General features: G+C 38.8%; 1 protein-coding gene across 6 annotated transcripts in view; it reads left to right on the forward strand.

Moving 5' to 3' along the window:
• atf2 (activating transcription factor 2) overlaps positions 1–26,235 on the forward strand; it is a 125,618-nt gene that overhangs the window by 75,194 nt on the left and 24,189 nt on the right. For 4 of the 6 annotated variants that reach the window (XM_048534283.2, XM_059647203.1, XM_059647201.1 and 1 more), the window contains 3 exons: positions 4,250–4,399; positions 19,449–19,655; positions 21,679–21,784. In XM_048534283.2, coding sequence (XP_048390240.1) covers positions 4,250–4,399; positions 19,449–19,655; positions 21,679–21,784 — 463 coding nt within the window. Of the gene's footprint in view, positions 1–4,249; positions 4,400–17,077; positions 17,271–19,448; positions 19,656–21,678; positions 21,793–26,235 lie in introns of those variants that run through there. The other 2 variants (XM_059647202.1, XM_048534285.1) reach the window with 2 other exon arrangements.

Here is a 26,235-nt window from a genome sequence, read left to right on the forward strand (position 1 = left end):
TGATTAAACTGAAAGCAGACTTCTTTCAAAAACTTCTTTATCACTTCTTACACTCTTCAGTTTAATGCTGAAAAATATACATTGACAAACATTGAGTATTGTGGGCTTTGTCATTTAAATTGCACGACTCAATTTTTTGCTTTTAAATTTAATTCTTAAGTAATTGCTAAAATAATTTTAACGTGAATAAAAGTTCAAATTCAAGTGCTGAGATTTAAAAATGGAAGCTTCACTCGATCTTCAATACCAACCCACAGAGTTGCCTATTTCTAGTTTCAAACTTTAGTCGAAAATATTGAAATGGAACATGTACTGAAATAAATTTTACTTTTTTTAGCAGTACAGTCATGCTCTAGATTGTCAATCAGGTCGCTATTGTACTGTGTGCCATGGATATGACTCGATTGGCACACATTTAATCTATTTATGATTTTGTTTTGTCTGTTCTGAATAGAGAATTCTCAATTTTAATACTACTACTAGCAATTTTTTAAAATAAATGCTTCATACAATGCACCAACAGTCATACTCAGTTGTTTTCTACCCATTTATGAATGGTAGTAACAGAAAAATCAGGAAGTGACTGTATTTTGAATGTGTTAAACACCATAATTTTAAATACATTATTGCTGACGAACAAAAAAAAACATTGTACTGTATATTCTGTGGACTTGAATTTGAAAATGAAAATTTGCAATTTATATAGACTGTTATTTCTAACTTCAGTACATAGTCTGAGATATAGTTTTACAATTTGACATTGGACTGCATGTTTATTTTTCTCTTGTGAATAGAATCATTAAAAAGAATCTTATGGCCAAATTTAAACATACCACATATAGAAAAGACATAAAATATTAGAAATAATCCTTCAACAGTGCCTTGTAATTTCAAAGCAGATATGGGAGGAGGGTACCTAATTTTAGGAATAATAAAACAGTTTTTATTTGGAATGCTTCCTTCAGATATCTAATTCGTTGAGAAGTTATGAACTGAAAAAATAATTATACAAATTACACATTTTTTATTCACCTCTTTACTGTTGAAATAACAAAAATCTTTTTATACTAGTATTAAGCACTTTTAACAAAACATAGACTTTGTTTTGAAATCTTTATTGCAGACTTTTTCAAGAACCATAGTCTGTTGAAATTAATGTTTGTTTTGATTCAAGTAGGTGCATTGGAAAAGCAAAATATTAATTGAGCAAAATTTTATTTCTGCTGAAGGAAATCTAGTATTTCTGGACCTGAAAATAGACCCCAGCTATAAAAGCTGATTTAGCTTTATTATTTAAATCAGCAAAATGGCAGATTAAGGAACATCTGTAATACAATTATCGTCATGTGTGCTCTGCCCAAAGGCAGGTCTTTAACTGATATTACAATGTCTACAGAATAAGTAACATCATTCAGACACTAGTTTATTATAAAATAATGTTCACTGTATGTAGAGAGGAGGTGCCTATCATGCAGGCTTATGAACCATACCAGATTGGGTTGAGTGAATTCCCAACTAGATTGAAGTGGTGTATTTCACAAAAAGAAAATAAATGAGACAGCTCCTTCTCTCTTAAAATTGGACCCCTCATAGCACTGTCAGGCTGTAGCATTGGTAACGATCATATTATTCCCTTCTGCTTTACAAAGAAAACATGATAAATGGCAATATAGGGAAATTGAAAATAAATAAAATGAAACTTTACCAGTCTGCCTCCAGTCAGACTAGAGGCGATGATGCCCCATAAAATACCAGAAAGAGCCCTCAATGAAGTCCCACCTCTGGCCGTTTTATTTAAGTAAATGTGAGGTAGGGCAGATCAGGGTAGGGCTTATACACAGGTCCTGGGAGGTGTGCCTGAACATTGAGACTTTGAGGTGTAGGTTTATTGTTCATTGAAAGTGGAGTTGCAGGTAGACAGGGTAGTGAAGAAGGCATTTAGTACACTTGCCTTTATTGATCAGTGCATTGAATTTAGGAGTTGAGGGGTCATATTGCAGCTGTATAGGACATTGGTTAAACCACTTTTGGAATGCCGCATTCAATTCTAGTCTCCCTGCTTTAAGAAAGATGTTGTGAAACTTGAAAGGGCTCAGAAAAGATTTACAAGGATGTTGCAGGGTTGGAGGGTTTGAGCTATAGGGAGAGACTGAATAGGCTGAGGCTAATTTCCCTGGAATATTGGAGGCTGAGGGGTGACCTTGTAGAGGTTAATAAAATCATGAGGGAAAGAGAGAAGGTGAATAGCCAAGGTCTTTTTCCCGGGGTAGGGGAATCCAAAACTGGAGGGCACAGGTTTAAGGTGAGAGGAGAAAGATTTAAAAGGGACCTTAGGGGCAACTTTTTCATTATAAGGGTGGTCTGTGTTTGGAATAAGCTGCCAGAGGTGCTGGTGGAGGCTAACATGATTACAACATTTAAAAGACATCTTGATGGGTACATGAATGGGAAGGGTTTGGGGGGATATAGGCCTGATTTTGGCACATGGGACTAGATTAATTTTGGATAGGTGATCGACGTGGACAAGTTGGACGGTAGGGTCTGTTTCCAAACTATACAACTCTATGGCTCTGTGATCCTTTTATCAGTGACAGAAACAGGCATGTGACTAATTTTAGGCAAAAAGGTTGCAGGTGGCAGAGCCCTCACTTTGTTTGGAGACTCTTAGCTGATTGGTTGCAGCCTACCATTAGCATTTTTGGGTAGTCATCAGTGGCTATATCACTCATGGAGGGGAGCCTTGGCAGCCACGGCCAGCTCTGCGATCACCCCCAGAGGTACAAATCCGCCAATTGACAGGCCTGAATGATCCCTGCAAAGAAAATAAGCATATGGATGATGACGGGATAGTGTAGGGGGAAGGGCTTAGATTAGTTCACAGGTCGGCGCAACATTGAGGGACGAAGGGCCTGTTCTGCGCTGTATTGTTCTATGTTCTATGTAAAATATTATCAAACACACTTGTGAGGAGTCCTGTCATTCTCCTACCAGCATGAGCAGTGGCCAACCTTCTCAACGATACTACCCCTCTGGCTGCCATAATGGGCAGTAAATGCACCATTCTTAATTGGACAGTGGACCATGCTGGGAGGATTGCCAACTGTCCATTTATGTAATCTTAAGATCTGCACTCAGTGGGACTTGTGTCTTGCCCATAAAATCAAAGCCATTGTGTTTAGTATAGTTTTAAAAATAAAACAACATCATCTTTGTCTTTCTCAATTGTGGGATACTATGAAGATATATTACTTTTTTAAAGTTTCACAAAAATATTATTGCAGGCCTAAATAAAAGTTCCATTATCAAGGTATTATCAAAAAAGATAAACTGTTGCCCCTTTGAGAATACTCAAACATTGGCTTTAGATAGAAATCTTAATTTCTTCAGGAAAACGCTGAAACATGCATAATATAGATAATTACACTGTTAAGGTTAAACGATCCCAACAGAATTCATTTTTCCATCCCATCCGATCCAATTTATTGCTCTATAGACTGTAGGATGAAGAGACGGTAATTTGATTTAGATGGAAATACTTGTGAAATATTATTTGGGAGAAAAAATTAAAAATGCTCCTAATTCTTGTGGGGTGCACCTTTTCACTTTATGGGTTACAATTAGGATGTATAAAGTATAAATAATCACTATTCATTTGTAAATTTTACAATGTTGAGAAAAGGTAAAGGATGCTGTGCAAATATCTAATATATGACACCTTCCCCTATTCCCGTGTCTCACTTGCTGAGATTGGTTATCATAGTAGGCATCCTCATTCAGCTGATGAGGATATTTTGTAATTGTATTCTGCATTATGATCACTGCCAATGCTATTTCAGAATAAGAGGCAAGCCACTATATAATAGCTAAACTAATGTTGAAGCAGTGGGGGGCAATGTGCAGTGAACTGTTTTATTCTGAGTTGACAACTCTGGATGCGAATAAGAAACCTGATATAACTTACAGAAGTTTTCAGTTTTTAATTTACTTATTACTGCCCAAATAATTAGAATGCAGTTTATTCTTATGCACAAAATGACCCTGTGTTCAGAGTACTATCAGAAACCTATGAATTTTTGCTTTGTGAACTTAGTTTGTAAACTCGTCTTTAGTTGAAGAAGGTTCCAAAGTTTGCTTAATACTGTATTAGATACAGATTTAGATTTTGAGTATTTGTATATTCTCTTGAATCTTAACTGATATATTTTGGTATACCAGTGAAACTGCTGGTTTGGTTTGGTTTTTTTTACAGCGACTGAAGGCAGCTTTAACACAGCAGCTCCCTCAGGTTACTAATGGTAATAATTCCATTGGTCAAACAAGTGGCACAATGAGGATTCAAACAAAGGAAACACATCCACAGTCACTGCAGGAAGCCGCAACTTCCACTACTCAACCAATGGTATGTAAGAAGGTTTTATCAAATATATAATCATTTTCTGTTTCTTAAATCTGGACTGCACTAAATTTTTAAGTTGTCCTGAATATTAAGAGACAAAAATGTTTTATTAATTTAAATAAAAACCCTGGGTTTCCTATCCAAAATACAAGATTTCAACAGTGCTACCTTGAACTGTTCTAACTTTTTAATGTTATATTAATTCTAGTGGTAGAAACCTAATCATATGCCAGTTATGAAGCTAACCAGTTATTTACAGATTTTAAAAAAGAAACTAGTCTGCCTATCTTAGATCTTCCATCTGATCATCATGTCTAAGTGCCACTTAAATGATTCTGGGACTTTTATCTTCAATGCTGTATCCAAGCATTCATGTTATACATTGACCATTCTTTGTGTGAAGAAAAGCATTTTTTTCCAGCTTTTTCCCATGTTATGTGGGGCTTCTGCAATGCTTTTTGATCATCTTAGAGTCAGCCATCATTTTGGATTTGGCAGCTGGTTTCATTGTCTGGAGCTCTGTTCTTGATAATATTTCTGAAATTTATCTCACTAATTTAAACACATCTCCTTCTGCACTTTAGGTTGAGGTAATTTTCCAAACTTTACCTTATCCCATATAGTTTACTTTCATATATACCATTGCTGATCACTGCCCAAATACCTTTTTGGGAAGTCCAAGATTGTCCAGTCTTTCTGGGACTTCTCACAATAAAAAAAGCCTCATGGATCCTCTCAGTATTGTTTCTAGCTAGAATGTCAGCTCTTGTGACTACGACTGGATACAGTACTTAAAGTGTGTCCTGACAAGAGCAATACGCAATTTGATCATGAGTCCCTTTGATTTCTCTTCTACTTTACGAACTGTCTACTAAAGGATCCAATATTTTGTCTTGATTGATGACCTGCAGCAGCTAGATCAAAAGATATTAGATTTATTAAAGCAGTCTTTTTCAACTCATTTTTGTTTAATTATTTTAACACTAAATGATATGCCAATGCATTCAATGAATGTAGCCCCTTCTATGTTTATTTTTTGTGGAAGTTGGGGATGGGGGTTGGGTGTTGGTGCATGTAGGTTGTGCAGAAAGGAAGGAATCTCCTGTTTGTATTTCCATAATACAAACATACTACACACGGTAGAAGTGCAGCTGAAAACTCTGGAGCAGGATTTTCTTTAGATAACAAAGCATGAATTGTCTGAGGTTCAGTGAGTTTTATTGTATGAACTATGTCCATTCCTAGTCCTTTTTTTTAAATCTCTCTCCTTTCACTTTCTCCAATTCATGAATGATATACCTATAAGACGTGAGAAGTGTTTACATAACAACTTCAAACAAATGCCATAATCACACATCACAAGCATATCAATCATGTTTATCACTGCAGAAATTGAAAAAAAAATCAAATCTGGCTTGTTACACATGAACATTTCTTTGACCTGTTCTTTTCTTGACAAAGTGTTCTCTGCCTGTGAGGTAACAGCTTTATTAATCATATCAAGTGTTACTTCGTTATTTTTGTGTTGTTATTTCCTTCTCATTGCCAGGTAGGAAATTTGTTGAAATTCCACTGTCATTTCCCTTTTATTGAGTAGTATCTCTTTCTTGAACTTATTTCCTTGCATTTCAGGAAACAAAAACCAAGTCAGTTGCCAGCTTAAAAAAAACACTCAAAAAAGTCCTCATTGTAAAATATGAATCAAAACTGGGATTTCCTTATGGTAATTCAAAGAATTGCTACTTCTGTACAGTATTAGACCAAGGATCCAATACAAATGCTTTCTACAGCTTTATCAACCTTTCCTTTCACTTTAATGATGAATGCAGCTAAATTCCTTGAGTTGTGCTCTTTTACTCCATTTAATTTTACTTTTTGTGTATCTCTTTTCCTTGTTCTGTCTCATAGTATGTATTATCTCACATTTTTCCAACATTGAATTTCAGAGTAATTTTCAGCTGCTTATCACTGGAGGTATCTGATTGGCAATCCATCATACTACCCAGAATTTTTTCTTTTTCATTAAAGCCCTTGGAAAATAAAATCTAACTGTGTATAGAGTAAGTAGTCAATCCAATGCCTGCAAGTTTTACATACCCATAGAGGTTGAAATTTGGCAGACAAATGTTATCCATAATCGAGCAATGCAATCTACTGACCTATCTGCATAACTATATTTCCTGCTTTTGTATAAGTGTTGCCATTGATGCTCTGGTACTCACATATGGTTACAATACCAATGCTTTTTATCTTAAACTCCTATCTTCACTTTTAATATTAAACACTGCTAATAGAAATTCATTGTGCTACATTTACTGCCCACCAACCGTTGCCTTGCCAATAAAGATGCTGTAGTATCACCACTGGGAGGCTGGTGCATTTCTAGTGTGGCCAGTTTATCACAGCAGTTTGCAATGTAACTTGTTATTTACACAGTTACAGTAGGAATATAAATGGTAAGACTAAAATTATGACTAAAATAGGCAATGAATTATATCTATGTTCTTTTCCAATTGTGCCGTTGCTTCTAACCTACTTTGTTTGAACATTTCATTCAGTTGTCACTCCAATGTACAATGGCACAGGAAATTAACTATATGGAAGAGGGATGTTTTAGGCCTGGAGGGAGTTGAATGCAGATTTACAGGATGATGCCTGGCCTTCAGGGGTTAAGCTAGACAATAGACAATAGAGAGAATAGACAAATTAGGTCTTTATTCTATAGAATTTAAAAGGTTAAGAGGTGATCTAATTGGGGTTTTCAAGGTGTTAACATCGAAAGGGTAGAGAACGATAAACTACTTACGTTGTTTCGAGAGCCAGAGGCATAGTCTAAGAATTCGGGCCAGGCCATTCAGGAGAGATGATAGCACTTCGACACACGCATCCTTAACTGGCAATTGATGCTAATTCATAAGAACATAAGAAATAGGAACAAGAGTAGGCCATCTGGCCCATTGAACCTGCTCTGCCATTCAGTAAGATCATGGTTGAATTTTTTTTTGGACTCAGCTCCACTTACCCGCCCGCTCATCAAAACCCTTAATTCTGTTACTGCTCAAAATCTATCTTTGCCTTAAAAACGTTCAACAAGATCACCTCAAATGCTTCACTGGGCAGGGAATTCCCCAGATTCACAACTCTTTGGGTGAAGAAGTTCTTCCTCAACTCAGTCTTGGATCTGCTCCCCCTTATTATGAGGCAGTGCTCCTACTTCTAGCGCTATGCAATTGTTAAGTTTAAATCTGATGGGGGAGTTTTTGTTTTTTTTAAATTAAGCAAGGGTATCAAGGGATATGGATCCAAGACAGGCATATGGAGTTGGGTCACAGATCAGCCATGATCATGTTGAATGGCCATGTGGGCTCGAGGGGCTGAATGGCCTACTCCTGTTCCTATGTAAATTTACTATCCAGTGTTGGTCACCCTCCTAGAAGGATGTCTCAAAGAATAGAAATGGAAACAGCAGCAGCAATCCTTGGTGAGTGCCATTTCTCTTCATACTGAACAACATCAGTTAACTGCTTCTCTAGATTTTTCTGTCATTTAACTAACTTCTAAATCATATACCCTTTAATACTGCAGAGCTTAATTTTTCTCAACAAACTTTTGCTGTACCTAATAAAAACAACTTGCAAGGATGTACATTGACATCCACTACTTATTTTATCAATGGATTCAGTTACAGAAGCAGAAGTAGGCTATTCAACCCATGGGTCTGCTTTGCCATTCAGTGAGATCATAGCAGACCTGATGGTCCTCAACTCTAGTTTCCTGCATTTTCCCTGTAACCTTTGATTCCATTACTGATTAAAAATCTGCCCCTTGCCTATTTTCTCAAAGTGTTCTATCTGTCAGCTGTAACTTGCCTTTTATAAACCCATGGTAGTTGTTCTAATTAACTCACACTTTCCCAAGACAGGAAAAAATTTAGAGTTCATGTGGTGTATTGGTAATATCCCAGATTTTACCAGAAGATCCAGATTCAAGTCTCACCTGACTCAGACATGTGTCATAACATTCCCAAACAGGTTCATTAATGTATTTTTTAAAATGTTACCCATTGTGTAACGTAGGTTTTATTGGTAGAGGGATTGAGTTCCAAAGCCGTGATGTCATGCTGCAACTGTACAAAACGCTAGTGTGGCCTCATTTGGAATATTGCATGCAGTTCTGGTTGCCCCATTACAGGAAGGATGTGGAAGTATTGGAAAAGGTGCAGAGGAGATTTACCAGGATGTTGCCTGGTCTGGAACGCAGGCCCTATGAAGAAAGGCTGAGGGACTTGGGTCTGTTCTCCATTGGAGAGAAGGAGGCTAAGAGGGGATTTAATAGAGACATACAAGATGATCAGAGGATTAGATAGGATGGACAGTGAGAGTCTTTTTCCGAGGATGGTGACTTCAGCTTGTACAAGGGGGCATAGCTACAAATTGAGGGGTGATAGATTTAAGACAGATGTCAGAGGCAGGTTATTTACTCAGAGTGGTAAGGGCGTGGAACACTCAGCCTGCCAATGTAGTTAATTCAGCCACATTAGGGGCATTTAAACAGTCCTTGGATAAGCTTATGGATAATGATGGGATAGTGTAGGGGAAGGGGCTTAGATTAGTTCACAGGTCGGCGAAACATCGAGGGCCGAAGGGCCTGTTCTGCGCTGTATTGTTCTATGTTCTACTCTTGGGGTGATGGATCTGGACTTATTTACTTAAATCCTGTAATCCTTCAAAGTAATCTATTTGCCAAATGATTTTGAAGGACTATGTCAGAACAGCCTTCTTTTGACTTCCTTCACATTCTGCAATCTATTCTAAAAAGACCTTTTATCCTTTCTATTCTGATTTTCAATGGCTGCTTCAGTATAGAAGTTTATTGGCTTGGCAATACTTTTGGCACTTACCCTTTACATGAACCTGGTTGCAGGCAGTGAGGTGGGTTGAGAAGGAGAAGGAGAAAGAGAGAATGAAACACCAGTAAATCTGGGGTTTTTATTCGATCCCATTTGCTTTGCGAATACTTTATTGGACGAAAGTGATGAAATCTCTTATCCATTTCCTGACATGCTGAACATATTTCCTGTATGAATGTGGGAAGGAACCTTCTCATTTACACTAAATTTGTGAGTAGAATTTTCAATGGGGAGTACCGTGGCCTATTAAGCTGAGAAAGTTTTCTGGATCTTTGGACAATCAGGCATTGGATGAGCTGCCACTGGGCTTTCTGTTTAAATTAAGACTGTGGAACAGCAAGACCCACCCACAAAGAGCTCTTGTTCGTTTTGAGACCAATGACTCAAGAACATGATAGCACCATGTTGGAGACCAGGATAATTGCTGGGACTGCCCTGGGTTCAGTTCTTTCATTGTACACGGATTACTGATGATCAGGTTCCCCCTTATCATTTATTGATTTGACCACATGCTTCAATTGACAAGATGGTGAAATTTGGGTTTTCCTGCCCAGAATCTAATTCAGGAATGTGATGGGTTTCCTGTCTTCTACTGTACTACCTAATTAATTTTACTTCCTGACTCCAGACTTGGAGGATTGTGTCCATGGAATATGTAAACTTTGTTAAAGTACAGGAAATCATTAAGATCTTCAGTCCTTGTGAAATGTTATGCACCTCAATCCGTCCGTTGTTTTTTCCCCAGACACTTGGATTCTGCTTCTGTCCGTATTTCTGAGATGTTATTCAATATCCTAACCATATTTTTATGTTAAAAAATGCCTGCAGAATCAAATTGTAGTGATTGTTACAAGGTTAGCTGGTGGACTTCATGGAAGGAATTCCCTGTTTGGGGCTGTTAATCTAGTCAATCAGGGAACCCTGGCTGACAAATAAGAACAGGAATGTTGGATGTCCAGGTCACTGAGTGGGAGCTGGATCTGCATTAAGAACTCTCCACTTTTAAAGGGTGACTTGGTGATGGGACACTGGCCTTGGAGTGATTTCAATGGCGATGAGAAAAAAGCACATTCCTGAAAAAATTTGCTTGCACAGTCATCTTTGAGTTGGGGTAAGCATTGCTGGCATGGTGCTTAACTTGTTCAAGACTGCCATCAAAGCCTGGGTCCACTATATTGGAAATAATGTGATTTTTTTCTTTATGGGCAAATGACATTGGGCCGATGAAAAGCAACAAGTAATTCTCCTGACAGGCTCCTAATAACTGAAAAAGCTAACTTTCCTTGAGACAACAGGCACTAAAACCTTTTGAGAGTTGATAGATTTAGTTAAAGGATATTACAGTCCTAAGCCACCTCCAATTCTGAGATGCTATTAGTTTTACTCAGCAATTCAAGAACCTGGGAAATCAGTATTGAGATTCTTGATTGGGTTAAGACAAGTGGCAGAGGCTTGTGACTTTAGTTTAAGAATGAGACGTTGAGAGACCATTTCTTACATGGGATTAATAATGTAACCATGCAAAAGCGACTACTAGCTGAAACCCAACTGGACTCCTAATAGATAGGACAACTGGCTTTATCGTTAGAAAATGCCACCATGGAGCATGAGTTGCAGCGTTTTCTGTTGGAAGTGGACACCCTTGCTTGGGTAACACCACTTGAGTGAAGGCAATTGCATGGCCTCATTCAGAACATATCCTGAACAAGGGGACTGTAGGTCTGCCCAGAGCAAAACCCCATAACAAAGCCAAGCCTCGGCTGGACAGTTTAAATATACCTCAGAATCTGGGCTGGCAAGCCGCTGCTAGTATGTGGACTTGAGGCGGCCATAAAGCCTCACTCGACCTAAACTGATTAAAAGAACTCACAGGCTGATATCCAGGAGAAAGCACATCCTGAAAAGTTGGAACAGTAAAAGAATAATACCAATCAAAAAAAAATCTGTTTAAATAATCACCCAGCTGTAATGGAGGTTGCTACTGTGATGCTGTTTCATTGATCGCAGAATCTGTCTTTAACAAAATCCAGAGATAATAAGAACTGCCAATGCTGGAGTCAGAGATAACAGAGCAATAAAATAGAGTCCAGCCTACAATCCCTACGTTTGCGCAAGACTTCAGCTAAACTGAGAACGAACTGGGGTTACTATTACAGATTTAGGGTACAACTTTGATTCCTGCTCTGATAAGAAGCAGCTGGTTCATTTACCACTGATTGCAGTAAAAGGTTCAGGCCTGAGATTGATGGGGCGAAATCGGTTGGGAAAGATTCACCCAGATTGACTCAACGTTTTTCATTTAGAAAATGGTTGCCTGAGTGAAGTCCTTATTAAATACCCAGACGTTTTTCAGGAAGGTCCAGGGACTATCAAAGGAGCCAAGGGCACCTCACATGTTGACCAGGGAGCAATTCCACAAATCTGCAAGGTGCACCCAGTGCCTTTTGCCTTATGAGCAAAAGAAGATGGAGAAATCAGAAGGCTGGAAAGCAAAGGAATCATCAATTTTGTCCAGTTTACGGAACAGGCAGCTCTGGTCGTATTGATTGTGAGCCCCAATGGGTCGGTTTGTCTTTGTAAGGATTTTAAGCAAAACGGTAAACTGCTTTTTTCAGCTGATTAAATATCTGATCCCTCACATGGAGGATTTATATGAAAAGCTGACAGGAGGGCTATCCTTCACAAAGCTGGATATGAGCCATGTGTACTTGCAATTGTGGTTAGACATGGATTCCCAGAAGTATGCTACAATTAATAACCATAAGGGTTTGTACCAATATACGAGACTGCCATTTGGGATATCATCAGCCTTACAATTTTTCAGCAAATGATGGGGAATGTTTTACAAGGTCTGCCCGAGGTCATCACTTGTATTGATGATGTGCTAATAACAGGGAAGACCGATAAGGAACACTTAGAGAACTTGTACGTAGTCCTTACGTGTTTCTCCAAGGTGGTTGTAAGCATAACGAGGGAAAATTGAGAGTTGCAGATACTCCAAGTCATTTATTTGGGCTACAGAGTTGACAAGACGGTGTTACACCCGTTGGAAGATATGAGGGTGACCAAAGGTGCCCTGGCTCTCAAGTCTGTACTGGAGTTTAGGTCTTTCCCTGGGCTGGTGAATTGTTACCGAAAGTTCATACATAACCTGGCACTTCTAAACAGGGTCAACCTTGGAAATGGTCCCATGACTAAGCCATAGCTTTCAGTGAAGTGAAGGAACGGTTATCATACTTAAAAATCTTGGCACACTGTGATCCCAAGTGAGTTCTGGTATTGACATGCAATTCCTCTCCATATGGTTTCAGGATAGTATTGGCCCATAGGTGGCCCAATGGAGAGAAACATCCAGTAGTGTATGCATCCAGGACTTGGCTAACGTAGAGCGTAAATACACCTAGATAGCTGAAGTCATATTTGGACTCGGGAAGTTCCACCAATGCCTACACAGATATAAATTTGTAATAATAACGGATCATAAACCCCTGCTAGGTCGTCTGAAAAAGGACAAGGCCAAATTCAGCAGTGGCCTGTAATCCTAACTGTGTATAATTACAAGTTGGAAGACCATCCAGGATGCCAAGTAGTAAATGCGGATGCATTAAGCCTGTTCCCTACTGGCAGATACACCACTGGTGGTACCATGACTGGAAGAGTTTGGAATGGTTTTACATTTTCTGGGCACACTTCCAGTCACAGCTGACAATATCAGAATTTGGACAGAGTATGGTCTGATCCTGGCAAAGCTGAAACTGCTGGTGGTGATGGCAGGGAGAGGGTGGGGGAAGGGGATGGGGATGGGTGTGGTGGTGGGGGATTGAGGGGTAGGAGGGGAGGGGTGGAAGGGGAACCAAACGGCCATCATGATCAGATTTGAAACCTTCTTTGACCTGGAGAGACCAGATCACAGTAGAAGATAGCATATTAAGTGGGGAGCAAGGGAGATTGTCCTGAGCAAAGGTCACCACCGGCTGAACTCCACCAGGGTCATCCAGGGGTTTCCAAAACGAGGATGTTATGTCTGATGGCCGGGATTGCATGCAGACATAGCTGTGTTGATGGGACAGTGCCCAGAATGATGACAAGGACAAAAATTACCACCAGCAGTTCCCACCACATTCATGCGAATGGCTAGCTAAATCCTGGACTCGGTTATATGTCGACTGTGCAGGTCCTTTTCATGGGTTCAATGTTCTTGGTCAGTGTGGATGCCCACTCAAAGTGGTTGGATGTGCAGAGATCATTCGTCAAACATGAGAATGACAATAGATAAATTGCAAGCATCTTCTCGAAGTGTTGATCACAGATAATGGGCCATTGTTTACCAGCAGGGAATTTGAATGTTCCCTAAAATTGAATAGTATATGACATGTGAAGACTGTTCCATACCATCCATCATCCAATGGTCTGGCAGAAAGAGCACTCCAAACTTTGAAAGCAGTCTTAAAGAAATAGCCTACAACTTCCTTAGATACCAGACTGTCCTGGTTCCTATTTGATTATATGACCACCCCTCGTACAGCTATGGGGATAGCTCCAGCAGAGTTGCTAATGGAGAGAAGACTCAACACCAAGTTAAATGTGATCTTCCTGCACCTGGTGGGGGAGGATGGGGGTAATTGAATTGTGAAACAGCTTCAGGAATGCCAATGCCGATATAAGAGTCTGCTAAGCAAGAGTCAAAATTCACTTTGGGGGCAGAGTTTGGTACTACGGGAATGCCCTGCATGGGTAGGAGGCATGGTCAGTGTGAGGTTAGGTCCAGTGACGTGAAGTTTGGGTAGGTACTTTGGTCCTAAAAGCACCACGTGGACCATATGATAGCTGCAAACACTCTCGGGGAGCAAAACGTGCCCGGCTCCTTGACAGTTTTTCTTACTGTTCTGGAACTCATGGTCTCTCCCTGTCTGTCGAGTATTGAAGATGCCTTGCAATCTGAGAGACACTGCTGATTTTACTGCCTTAGTGCTTTTGACGCCTGAAGAAGATAATTAATTTCTTCTGAGATGCTCTGGGTGCAAGAGGTGCCCTACTGTGCATTACATGCCACCCACATCAGAGGCAGAGTTGGAGAAATCTGACCCGGTCTTAAAAGGAGGAGGTACAAAAGAAGGAACCGACCACAGTTCTCAGGCTAAGAGAGGGGAGAGATGTCGTGATTGTAACAAGGTAAGCCAGGTGGATCTCATAGCATCTGAGTTCCCTGATTGGGTCTGTTCATATAAGCAGGAGTGTCACACATCTGTTCACGGAGAGTTGCCTCTGAGGGAGCTGAATCAGTGATACGAACTCTACATGTTACATAAAGGCTCTGTGGAGTTATTTCACAAATGTTTTAACTTTTCCTTGTGTTGCTGATTAACTTAGAAGTTCTTCACACTGATTATTGACTCATTTTCCATTTACTGAAAAAAATCGAGTATCTTCTTCATGTCTCCCCTTTACCTTATAATGAAGTAGACCGCGGTTTCTTTAGTTTCTCCTTGTAATTATGTTTAAATTCCTAACATAATCTAACCATTTCTACAAACTATGGTTTTGCCCAACTGACATTATCCCTCTTCCTCTCTCGTGTGCATGCCACACAGACATAGTCTGCAGCTGTGGCTTAGTTATAGAATTATACAGCACTGGAGTCAATTCAGCCTATTTTGTTCGTTGTTTCTTTTTGAATGGCACAGACTCAATAGGCCGAAGGGCCATTTTCTGTGGTTTAGACAAGAAGGAACTTAGTTTATTGTACAGTACTGGGTCTACAGTACACCAGTACTGAGGGATTAAGTGTCAGTTTTGATTTCTGGCTAAGACTTGTACCCATAACCCTCTGATTCACAGAGAAGAGTGCTACTAACTGAGCTAGAGTAGTATCTGTTTGTTCTCCCACTTATTGAAGATTAATATATTTGAACTTCCTAGGTGTTTGTTCACTTATTAATCTAAAATTATGTCATGGAATCAAAGAATTGAGACGGTGCAAAAAGGTACCGTTCAGTTCATCATATCTGTGCCAGCTCTCCAAATGAACATCTCATTTAATCCTATTCTCTTGTCTTCTGTCCATAGCCCTGCGCATTACCCTGTTTCAAAACAACTGTCTCATTCCCTTTGAATGCTTCAGTTGAACTTGTCTCGACCACAGTTCCAGGCAGACTGTTGCTGTTGGTTGTGCAAGAAAAGTTATTCCTCATTTCATATTTTCTTCCTTTACTAATTACTTTAAATCTGTGCCCAGTTATTCTTGATCCTTTCATGAGTGAGAACATTTTTGTGTTTCCTACATATTCTAATATGTATTAGAGTATACATAATATAATACAAATTCTGCACACATATAGATAATATTCATATAATTATTTATTACTAATCCTGTAACTTCTCCAACCTATCCTTATAAACTAAGATTCGTCATCTCTGGGGCCGTTCTCATATTCTTTTCTACAGAATGGCAATTTTTCACTTAAATAACATAGGACAAAATATTGTCAGGGTCTAAGTAATGTGGGCTATGGTAAGAGTTGTGACAGAATTGGACAAGAAGTTCAGCAAGGACCATCTTGACTTTGAGAGCATCTTGTTTGATCTTTTACACTTTTGCATACAAAGGCTGTAGCAAGGACACTGTAGGCACATAGACCAAGGTTTGGTCCAGACTGTATTTCAAAACTGTTGAAGGGGCATCTTGATGAGCAGCGTACCAAGCTGACATTCAAACATGCTCGCTGTGTGTCAGCTGCCTGCATGGCAAACAACCTGCATGTTCATTCAACCAAATGACTCTGTTGGAAACTAGTGGGGACTAGTCCTCAGTCCAGTTAAGGCAGAACTGATGATGCTCAGGGTTTGCCAGTGCCATTGGTCATGGGCACAGACTGCACACAATCCAGGGCCTTGTCCACATGTTCAGGGAATCTGTCCCAGTGCAGTCCAGGAAGTGGCCAATTCTGTAGAACCAGTGCACACAGTCAGAGAAATTGTGTTTTGTCTGTCAGGAAACTGTGTACATAATTACAGAATGAATACTCCAGTGGGTAGTGAAAAATAAAGGAACCTTGATGTGCAAGTTGATTGACAAAGTGGTGAAAAAGGCATTTGAGATGGTTGCCTTCATTAGTCAGGGACTAGAAGAGAAGGAGCAAGAAATCTTATTGCAACTTCATAAAACATTGCTTGATGTTACTTTGTTGGGCAAAAGAGTAGGATCCATGATTGTTGGACGCAAGGGAGTTGAAGGAACAGAAAGATGATGTAGCCATTTGTAAAGCTCAGCTACATTTAATTTGTAATTATTTTGTTGTCCACTTGCTATGCATGTAGAGTGAAGGTGCTTGAGGCTCTGTTGCAAGTTGAACTTGGTCATTTCAAATGATTTTCAAGTAGCAGTAATGATGTTACAAAAGGCCATTGATACCGAAGCTGAATAATTATTCGTGCACTTCCAAGAGTGCCACAGGAGCCATACATCACGTCCTTATCTATCATGTAAGTGTAACGATGGTCTGTACTGAATAAAGTGAGAGGCTGATCATTTGATGGAGTCCAGATTAAGCAGGGTGTTGGAATGTTATTGGCACTCTCTGATATGGGGGCCACTCAGCCGACACGGCGCTATCACCATGTTGCTGCACATGCTGAGCCTAAAGTGGATGGTTGACAGAGACATGTCCTTGTTATAAGGGTGCAGCATGTCTTGTGTGGAGAAGCGTGCTCATCTCTTATAAGCAGGGTGTACCTACGTTGACTGTTTGTTGCTCCTTCTGTTTTCAATGTAGATCATTTCCGCCACGGGTCCTGGGCCCTGCCTCTGGTGGCATGTTGGTCACTGCGGCTGCCTATCTAAGAAGGTGGATGCAGGAGGACCAGGGCTGATGGCAGGTCCAGAAGCAGCAGAAGGCCGGCATAATGGACGAGGAACAGCCAGCTCAGGAAGAGATTGCTGCTACAGGGCCCATCAGGATGCATGGGGTGCGTAGGAGGTCAGGTGTTTTTCAGTCCTGTCCCCCTGAGGGAGGGGGATAAGGACAGTGATGTAGACCGGGTGTTCAGACAGGACATAGCTAAGGACCGATGAATGATGTGGCCTGCAGGTTAAGCAGCAACTAATATGAAAGAATATGGGTGCATGTGTGAGGGAGTGCAGCAATACTGGCCTTGTATTGTGGGCAGTGAGTCTGCCACTCAGTGATGTTTCTGATGAGGGCAAGACCAGATTGCTATTGCTTTTCAGGGTGCCAATTTCTTCAAAACTAAGAGAAAACAAACATGGTTGCTTCAGTTTCTCTGCAGAAGACGGTCTGCCATCCTAAGGATTACTCTGGTGAACTTGCATTGCACATCCTCTATGGCAAGTGCATCTTTTGCTTGAAAAGAGAATCAAACTACGCACAGTACTGCAGTTGCTGTATACAATTGCAACCATATGTCTTTACTCAGGTACTCGTATTCCTTTGTGATAAAAGCCAGCCTGCTCAGTTGCTTGCTGCACCTGCATGCTAAATTTTAGTGACTCAGGAAGAAGGGCACCCAGTTCCTTTCGGACACGCCACAGTTCCCAACCCCTCACTGTTTAAGAATTGCTCTGTCTTTCCTTAATCTTAGTAATGATGGCCACTAAACCATTATTGATTGTTTTTAAAAAACCCATCTGGTTTACTTAATACTCTTTAGGGAAGGAAATTTGTTGTCCTTACCCAATCTGTTCTCCACATGACGCCAAATCCACAGCAGTCAGTTAAACAACCTGTGAAGTGGCCTATCAGGCCAGTTAGTTCAAGGGAATTTTGGGAAGGCCAACAGTTGCTGGCCTTACTACCAATATCCACATCCCCATAGAAGGAATAAGTTAAAAAATAAATACATAGTCTGGCTAAATGCCCTCAGAGCCGCCCCCTTAGATCTTCATCAGCATGTTTCATAAGCAAATTTGGAAATATCACGTTGGTCCCTACATCCACATGAATTGTATAGATTGTCAACAGCGGTGGTCCAAACATGGATCAGTATAGTACACCACTATCAACAGGCTGCCATCCTGAGAGTCATTTGTTTATTCTTACTCTTTATTTCTTTCTAACTAATTGCCAGTCTATACAGTGTATAATATTGGAATTGTATCATTTATGCCTTTGGGTATTCTTTTCTAAATTTTATGAACAATTGACATACAGAAATGGCATATATCACTGTGGACAATAAGATATTAAATTTAGAATTTTCAACTAGATAATGCAGTGTCAGTAATATAAATAAACTGTAGGCATATTATCAGTGCTATTAAATATTTGTTTTTCTTTCTCCTCCTAACAATGCTCTGATGTATAGTAGAGAGCCATCTAGTGGAAATGAGGAAAATTGGAGGATTGAGGCAAGCAAATTAGTTGTGATGGATTTCAGATTAAAATTATATTGGTAGAATACGGCATGCAGGATTCATTTGAATATTTGAATGGAATTTTGCTGAGGCATTAAGCCCCTTTGTGTCTGTAGAAATGCTGACAATTTGTGCAATTTTGAGCTCGGATTTTTGTTTTGCAATAAACATATAAGAACTACCATCTAAGTTATTTCATGGTGTCAGGGATGAATGTCAGCACAAACATCAGAAGACATTATTGTCTGCTACAGCTACAGTTAGTTGAGTTTCAATTCTCTAACCACTTTCTTTCTGTAATGCAGTTCTAGTGGTGGTAATTGTTCACATGGACCTTGTCCAAATATATGATTTGCAATAGCAATAACCGCCAGTTAGCTGTTCATCTAGAGTGGCATTCTTTTCACAAACTTATTTTTTTCCTAACTATGCTTATATATTTTTCAGTAGGAGTTACTGGTGAGCAATCACATGAGGGAGCCCTGACTAATTTCCTTCCATTTTATCCACTCTAACTCAGGAATGCTTGGCATCTCTACCATCCAAGTAGCTGAAATCAAACCAGGAATAAAATTTTGGACAGTTTCTTAAATTTGCAAATTTATACCATGTTTTCTCCAGATTCAGAAATAAATATATCAGTTTTACATAGGGAACCTGCCAGGTCAGTATTGGCTCAATTCCACAGTGAGGAGCAATAGATACCAATGGAGTTTAAATTTTGGATAACTATTATTCTGCATTAAATTGAATCAGTGATGGTTTTGTTTTAGAGCTCCCCAGGTCAGCCGACACAACAGGTCCAGACGAGTGGTGGGCGGAGGCGGCGAGCAATGAATGAAGATCCAGATGAAAAGAGGCGGAAGTTTTTAGAACGTAACCGAGCAGCTGCTTCAAGATGCAGACAGAAGAGAAAAGTCTGGGTGCAGTCTCTTGAAAAGAAGGCGGAGGATCTCAGTTCAACAAATGTCCAACTACAGGTCAGTTGTAAAATATTTTTCCATTTATGAAATTTACAAGGTAATATATAAATTCTATTCTATTTTATTTTAGCATATTGTTTTGAAAATGTCTGTTTGTCAAACAAAGAATTAACCCAAAACTTCGTATTATTTTAGCTTCAGTATTTGAAAGAAATGTATTGGTTTATTCTGTCTTTGTGTCGAGACATGTAGACTCTACTTGAACTGGTATTGATGGATTTTGAAAATGCATTAACTTCTCTCAATCCTCCTTTGCATCTTAGCCAGAAGCAAAGTCGTTAAGCACACCACCCATTATGTCTTTTACTGAAAATTGAATGTCAAAGAAATAATTAAACTGTACTTTGTATGAACCCATTAATCAATCTTGAGGTTCTTCTATAATTCCTCAGCTGACGTTCAAGCACAGATGATCAGTGCTGTAAGTTATAATGAAGTATCATTGCTTTTATATTGTTTTAAATGATAAATCTAATGTGTGTGGAGGGTTGCCTTTGGACAATAATGCAGCAAAGGACTTCAGGGTAAAAAAAAATAGCATTTTTAAAAATACTTTGATAGAAATAACAACAGATTTTTAATCCCGAGAAGAGTTTCTAGCTTTTGATTATTATATTCATTTTCTGTTTTAATTGTAAATGCCAAGTTAATAGTAATTTGTAATTGTATTTACTCTTCTACTGGACAACATATCTTTATACCATTAAATGGGATCTAACTTCTTTCCAAGCTATATTGACATCTGCCAACAGGACTGCATGTACGCTTCTCACTGCTAGTGCTGTTGATTTTAGTTGTAGACGAATTGCTCGCATTTATCCCTTACTCCTCTTCCCACCTTTCTTATTCACACTCCAACATAAATTTTCCTCCAACATTTATATGCACTCCATGTGTATAAATGCAAATGGAAAAATTGTTAGCTTTCTTTTTGGAGCTAAGCTATCCCCCTAGACCGTCATGCCATTTTCTCATTTGAAATTAGCTAGTTACCCTTTTAATTCCTTTCAAAATTTGCTGGAGTGCAAACTGAAAAATGGGTTCGTAATTTGCATGTTGCATTCAGTTGAACGTGCAATTGCAGAGCTATTCCATTCAGATGCATTCTCCTCTTCCCATCTCTACAGTAAAATGGAATTATTAGTTTAATAGAGTATGAAAGCAAGCTACTCGTAGTAAATACCACTTTGCATTAAAATTTATAGGACTTGAAAAAATTCTAAATTTTAGTTAAATCCTCTTGAAATCTGAAAAGTTACATACCACTGAATATAAATGAGCAAACTTGAAATAAGTCATTTAGCCTTTGAATTACAGTATACTGAAATTAAATTCAGAGTTGAAAAGCGTTTGTGACTGCTTTGGAAAGCTCTGTCTGTTCATCAACCAAACACTCATTTATTGTTACTTGTACATTGTGAAAATATATATTACAATATTTAGATAGACCTATAGTTAATGATTTAAACTGCAAAACAAACTTAAATTGGAAGTAAATAAGTGTGAAATGAAATTACCGCTTTCAACATCCATCTTTAGCTCAGTAATTGTGCATTGTCTACTCATCTACTTGATTTGTCAGCAAATGGCACTTTGTCTACAAAACTATGCATTACATGCTGTTACATTGGCTACTGATCATAGCTATATTTGCTTATTATTTGGTGACAATCTTGTATTGACATGTCATTAAACTTGTAACACTGCATAATATTCTATACGTTCCTTGGCTGACAGCAACTCATTAAGATTGAAATAAACACTAGATAATCTGCCTTCACGAGATGTTGCATGAATCAGCTTAGATTAAGGTTGAAATAGATTTGCAGCATTAGTGTAGTCAAACCATTTTGACTTGCTGTTAGTACCTGTTCTCATAAAGTTAAAGTAAGGTACCAAGCCTGTTTTGTGTATAGTTGAATGATGCCAGATCCGTCTTACTATAAAATACAAGAATGTTTAAGGCGTTGCCTTCCTCTTGTGCTGGTGCTTTTTTTGAAAGTTTTTCTTTGTTCCTTAGAATGAAGTCACCCTGCTGAGAAATGAAGTGGCTCAGCTGAAGCAGCTACTTCTGGCTCATAAAGATTGCCCTGTAACAGCCATGCAGAAGAAATCTGGCTATCACAGTGAGTAATGTTCCATTACCCATACCCCCAGGCTATTGAAATGAAATACTGCTGAAATGAACTAAGTTGGCAGTAACAAGGAAGTGCAGTTGGTATTTAAAGTTAAATATTCAAAGCTCCATTAGATTATCTCACTGCAGCTGCAATTGTGAGTCTGTATATATAAAATAAGGTGTTCATTTGTGGTTTGTAAAGTTTGTCTGATATTCAATTGGTCTTCCATAAAGTTGGATTAAAGTTGTTGGATTTAATTTTTGTCTGAAAATTTTCTCTGAACCATAGTCACCATTAATTTCACTGTTACTGTCTTTTTAAAAAATTGGTTACCCCTGTTCATTATATGCATGCTGATCAGTGAAATTTTTGAAAAGTCCGAGATTAATTGAGCCTTGACTGTTGTAGTAGACATTTTTGACTAAACAGTGAGCAAATGTGTTGTGCTGAACTGATTCACCTACATAATTACTAGAAGCCATGCCACGTCCAGAGGATTAGAATAAAATTTACACGTATTTCACTGTTAAAAGTCTTCACTGATTATACAACTGTTTTGTGTGGCATTCTCCTCATTATACTTAAAAATTAACATAGTAGTGCCCATCTACTCTAGTTGTGGCTAAACAAGAATGTATTAGGAAAGGAAAGGAACTATTTGCATCTTTGTGACACTTAGTAGGTTGAAATTAGACCTCACTCTCTCCATTTAAGAGGTAAAAAACCAAATTTGTGATCCAAATGATGCTTGAGAGATGTCTAACTCCATATTGACATATAAATTGTTATAATTGCTGAACTGTAATATTTGATCAGAATATTATATGATAGATTAAAATGTGACCACAAGGCATGAAATGTTCTTTCCCTATTGCTGAATAATGGAAAGAGCGATTGTTTGCAGCAGGTTACACTGATTGCAATGAATTACATTACAGTTGAATTCTTGTTAGATGGACAGGAGAATTAAGTTTGGACTCACAATTTGTAGAAAAGAAATCTATCTTCTGTTCAATGTTGTGATCTGTACAGTTTTGATCACTATCAAAAAGAGTATTGACTGCAAATTTTGATAAATTTAAAATTTGACCTTTGAGAGAAAGTGGTGATTTAAAGTGTACACTGTGTTTGTTCTTGCATCAGAAACACAATCAATACACAATCAAATATTAGTATAATATTGTTTAATTATTAAATTTGTGCAGATTCTTATGACAATATATATTTTCTTCTCACCTCTGCCAATTAAACCACACTTTTACAGTTTATAAGTGCAGTGATTTAATGGAGAAAGCTTTTGACAGTAGTTATGCTATTGGACAAGTGATCCAGATGCATAGATTAATAATCCAAAAAATATGAATTGAAATCCCACCATGACAGTTTGTAAAATGGAGTACAATTTAAGACAAAAATAAATAAGTGCAAGTGTATGAAGTATAAACCCAGCTCATTCATGTAAAGTAAAAACTACCGCACTCCTCAGGTAATGAATCAGTACTCCTCCATGCTGAACCTGACCTGAACAAAGCATGGATGGTAACAAGTGCAAAAAATATACTTTGTGATTTTGAAGACTTCAGTATCTGTTACCATTCATAGATCAATTTTGTTGTCGCTAACTGAGCAGTTGGAGTCTGCAAGGACATAGCTACCATGCTGGTCTTCCAGCAGTTAGTGAAAGAATCGACGTACGGAAATAACCTTTTTGGCCTCATTCTCACCAATCTTTATGTTGTCTGTCCTGATGCACATTAGTGTTTGTAGGCGTGACCACCATATAGTCCTTGTGTGGACAGAGTTCTATATTCACACTGAGAATGTTGTTTGTTGCGTTATGTGGAAATTATGGTCACACTAAATGGGATGGACTAAGAATAGATACATCTCAACACATCCATGTGCACTGTGGGCTATAAGCAACAAAACTGCATTACACTTAGTGTATAACTACATAGCATGTCATACCCCTCACTGATCCATCACCATTATAGCAAGTGGCAATCAATTTAAATCTTTGATTTGAAGTTGGAAAAAGATGAAGGGTTTTGAGTCTTTGGAATTCCTTGCCACAGAGCTGTGGAGTAGAGTCCTTGTGTAAATTTAAGGATGAGATAGATTCTTGATCATGGATGGGAATCAAGGGTAATGGAAAAAGGGCAGGAAAGAGGACATGAGGAATGTTGGATCAGCCATAATCCCATTGAATGCCAAGGCCTGTTTCTGTACCTGTGTCTTATGGTGTCTCTTATTAAAGAGTGAGACGTACAGAAGTGAGAGATTACGGTTGGTTCAGAAGAGCAAGTTGTAGAATCAGTTTGGGTGGAGATAGGAAATAGCAATGGAACGAAGTCACCTATGAGAGTGGCTTATGCATCCTAACAGTAGATAAACTAAGTAAGAGACACAAAAAAGGAGACTTACAAGAAAAGTACTGTAATAATCATGTGAGAGTTTAGTCTTTGTATAGATTGGAAGAAAAAATTGGCAAAGATAGCCTGTTTGAGTTTACGTGATTTTATAATTTTGAGTTTATTGACAAAGGAAAAGAGACAAAAACCATCCATCATTAGGAAAATGTTAGAGTCTATAATAAAGAATAGAATAACAATGTTTAAAAATATGTAATGGCTTAATGATGGGAAGTCATGTCTGACAATTTTTTTTTGGATTCTTTGAGCAAGTGACACACTTATATAAAAAGGAACCAGCGGATGTAATATATTTGGTTTTCCAACAGGCATTCAATAAGGTCTGTGCATAGGCTGTTGAACATATGAGGTCGTACATTAACATGAATAGAGGATTACCTAACTAATTAGGTGACAAAGAGTTAGGATAAAATAGGTGGGGAGGATTTCCAGGGTTGGTAACCTGGAACTATTGGAGTGCCATTGGGATCAGTGGCAGGGCTGCAATTTATTTGCAGTATATATTAGTGACTGGGATGAGGGAAGTGAATGTGCCATCACCAATTTTGCAGATGATACAAAAATAGGTGGAAAGGCAAATAGTGGAGATAACACAAAAGTGCAGATGAATAGGCACAAAGTTGACAAATGGACCATAATGTAAGACAATATCGTTATTCACTTTGACAGGAAGAAGAGTGGGCTATTATTTAAGTAGAGTTAGAATGTAGAAACAGGCCCTTCAGCCCACCGTACCTAAGCAAGCAAACACCTAAGTATTCTAATACCAATTATCTGCACTTGATCCATAGCCTACTATGTCCTGGCATTTTAAGTACTAATCCAGATGCTCTTTAAATATTGCGCAAGTACTGCCTCAACTATCCTCTCAGGCATCCCATTTCATATAGTTTACAAAATGTTTTCTCAGATCTCCTGTAAACCACCTGAATCATACCTTCAACTTGGGCTGTCTGATCTTAGACAAGTCTGCTATGGGAGATTCTCATGATCTACTCAATGTCTGTCATAATTTTGCATACCTCGGTGTCCTCCAAGGAAAACAAACCCAGCCTATCTATTCTGTCCTCATAACTGAGACTCTTCATCTCCGGCAACAGCCTGGTGTGTTTCCTCTGCACCCTCTCCAGTACAATCATGTTCCTTTGATAGAATGGCGAGCAGAATTTTGTATTCCATCTATGGCCTAACCAATGTTTTATAAAGTTGTAACAAGACTTCCTTGCTCCGATATTCTACTGTGTGGATAATGAGGACAGGCATCCCATATGCCTCCTTCACCATCCTGTCTACCTGTGCTGATGCTTAGTGACCTATGGATTTGTATATCAATGTCCCTTTGTTCCTTAATATTCCCTCAAGACCTACCATTCATTGTGCATATTATGCCTTATTAGACCTCAAAAGTGCATCACCTCACACTTATCAGGATTAAATTTCATCTGCCGTTGTTCTGCCCAATTTATTAGCTGATCAACAGCTGATTGTACCCCGAGACCATCCATCCATCAGCAGCAAAGTGGTTCAGCAATTAGTACAATGCCAGGGACTGAAGTTTGAGCCTACATTCAGGCAATTGTCTGTGTGAAGTTTGCATGTCCTTCCTGTGTTTGTGTTTCTCCTGGTACTCCGGTTTCATCCCACAGGAGATTGACCATGCTAAGTTGCCCACAGGTGTCCTGGAGTGTGCAGATTAGCTGGAGTTCCACAGGGTGTGCAGGGTTACAGGGATAGGGTAATGAGGGTGGATTTGGGTAGGATACTCTTCAGAGGATCAGTGTTGACTTGATGGGCTGAATGGTCTGTTTCCACACTGTAGGGATTCTATGATTCTCATTATCAACAACACCCCAATTTTTGTATCATCTGCAAATGTACTAATTTGAAACATTCTACATTCACACCTAAGTCAATAATGTACAAAACAGGAAGGTCCCAGCGTCAATCCCTATGGTACAGTATTGGTCACAGATCTCAAGTTACAAAAACAGCCCTTCACCATCACCCTTTGCTGCCGCCTCATTA

The sequence above is a fragment of the Stegostoma tigrinum genome, chromosome 7 (assembly GCF_030684315.1).
Source record: "Stegostoma tigrinum isolate sSteTig4 chromosome 7, sSteTig4.hap1, whole genome shotgun sequence".
NCBI classification, from domain to species: Eukaryota; Metazoa; Chordata; class Chondrichthyes; order Orectolobiformes; family Stegostomatidae; genus Stegostoma; species Stegostoma tigrinum.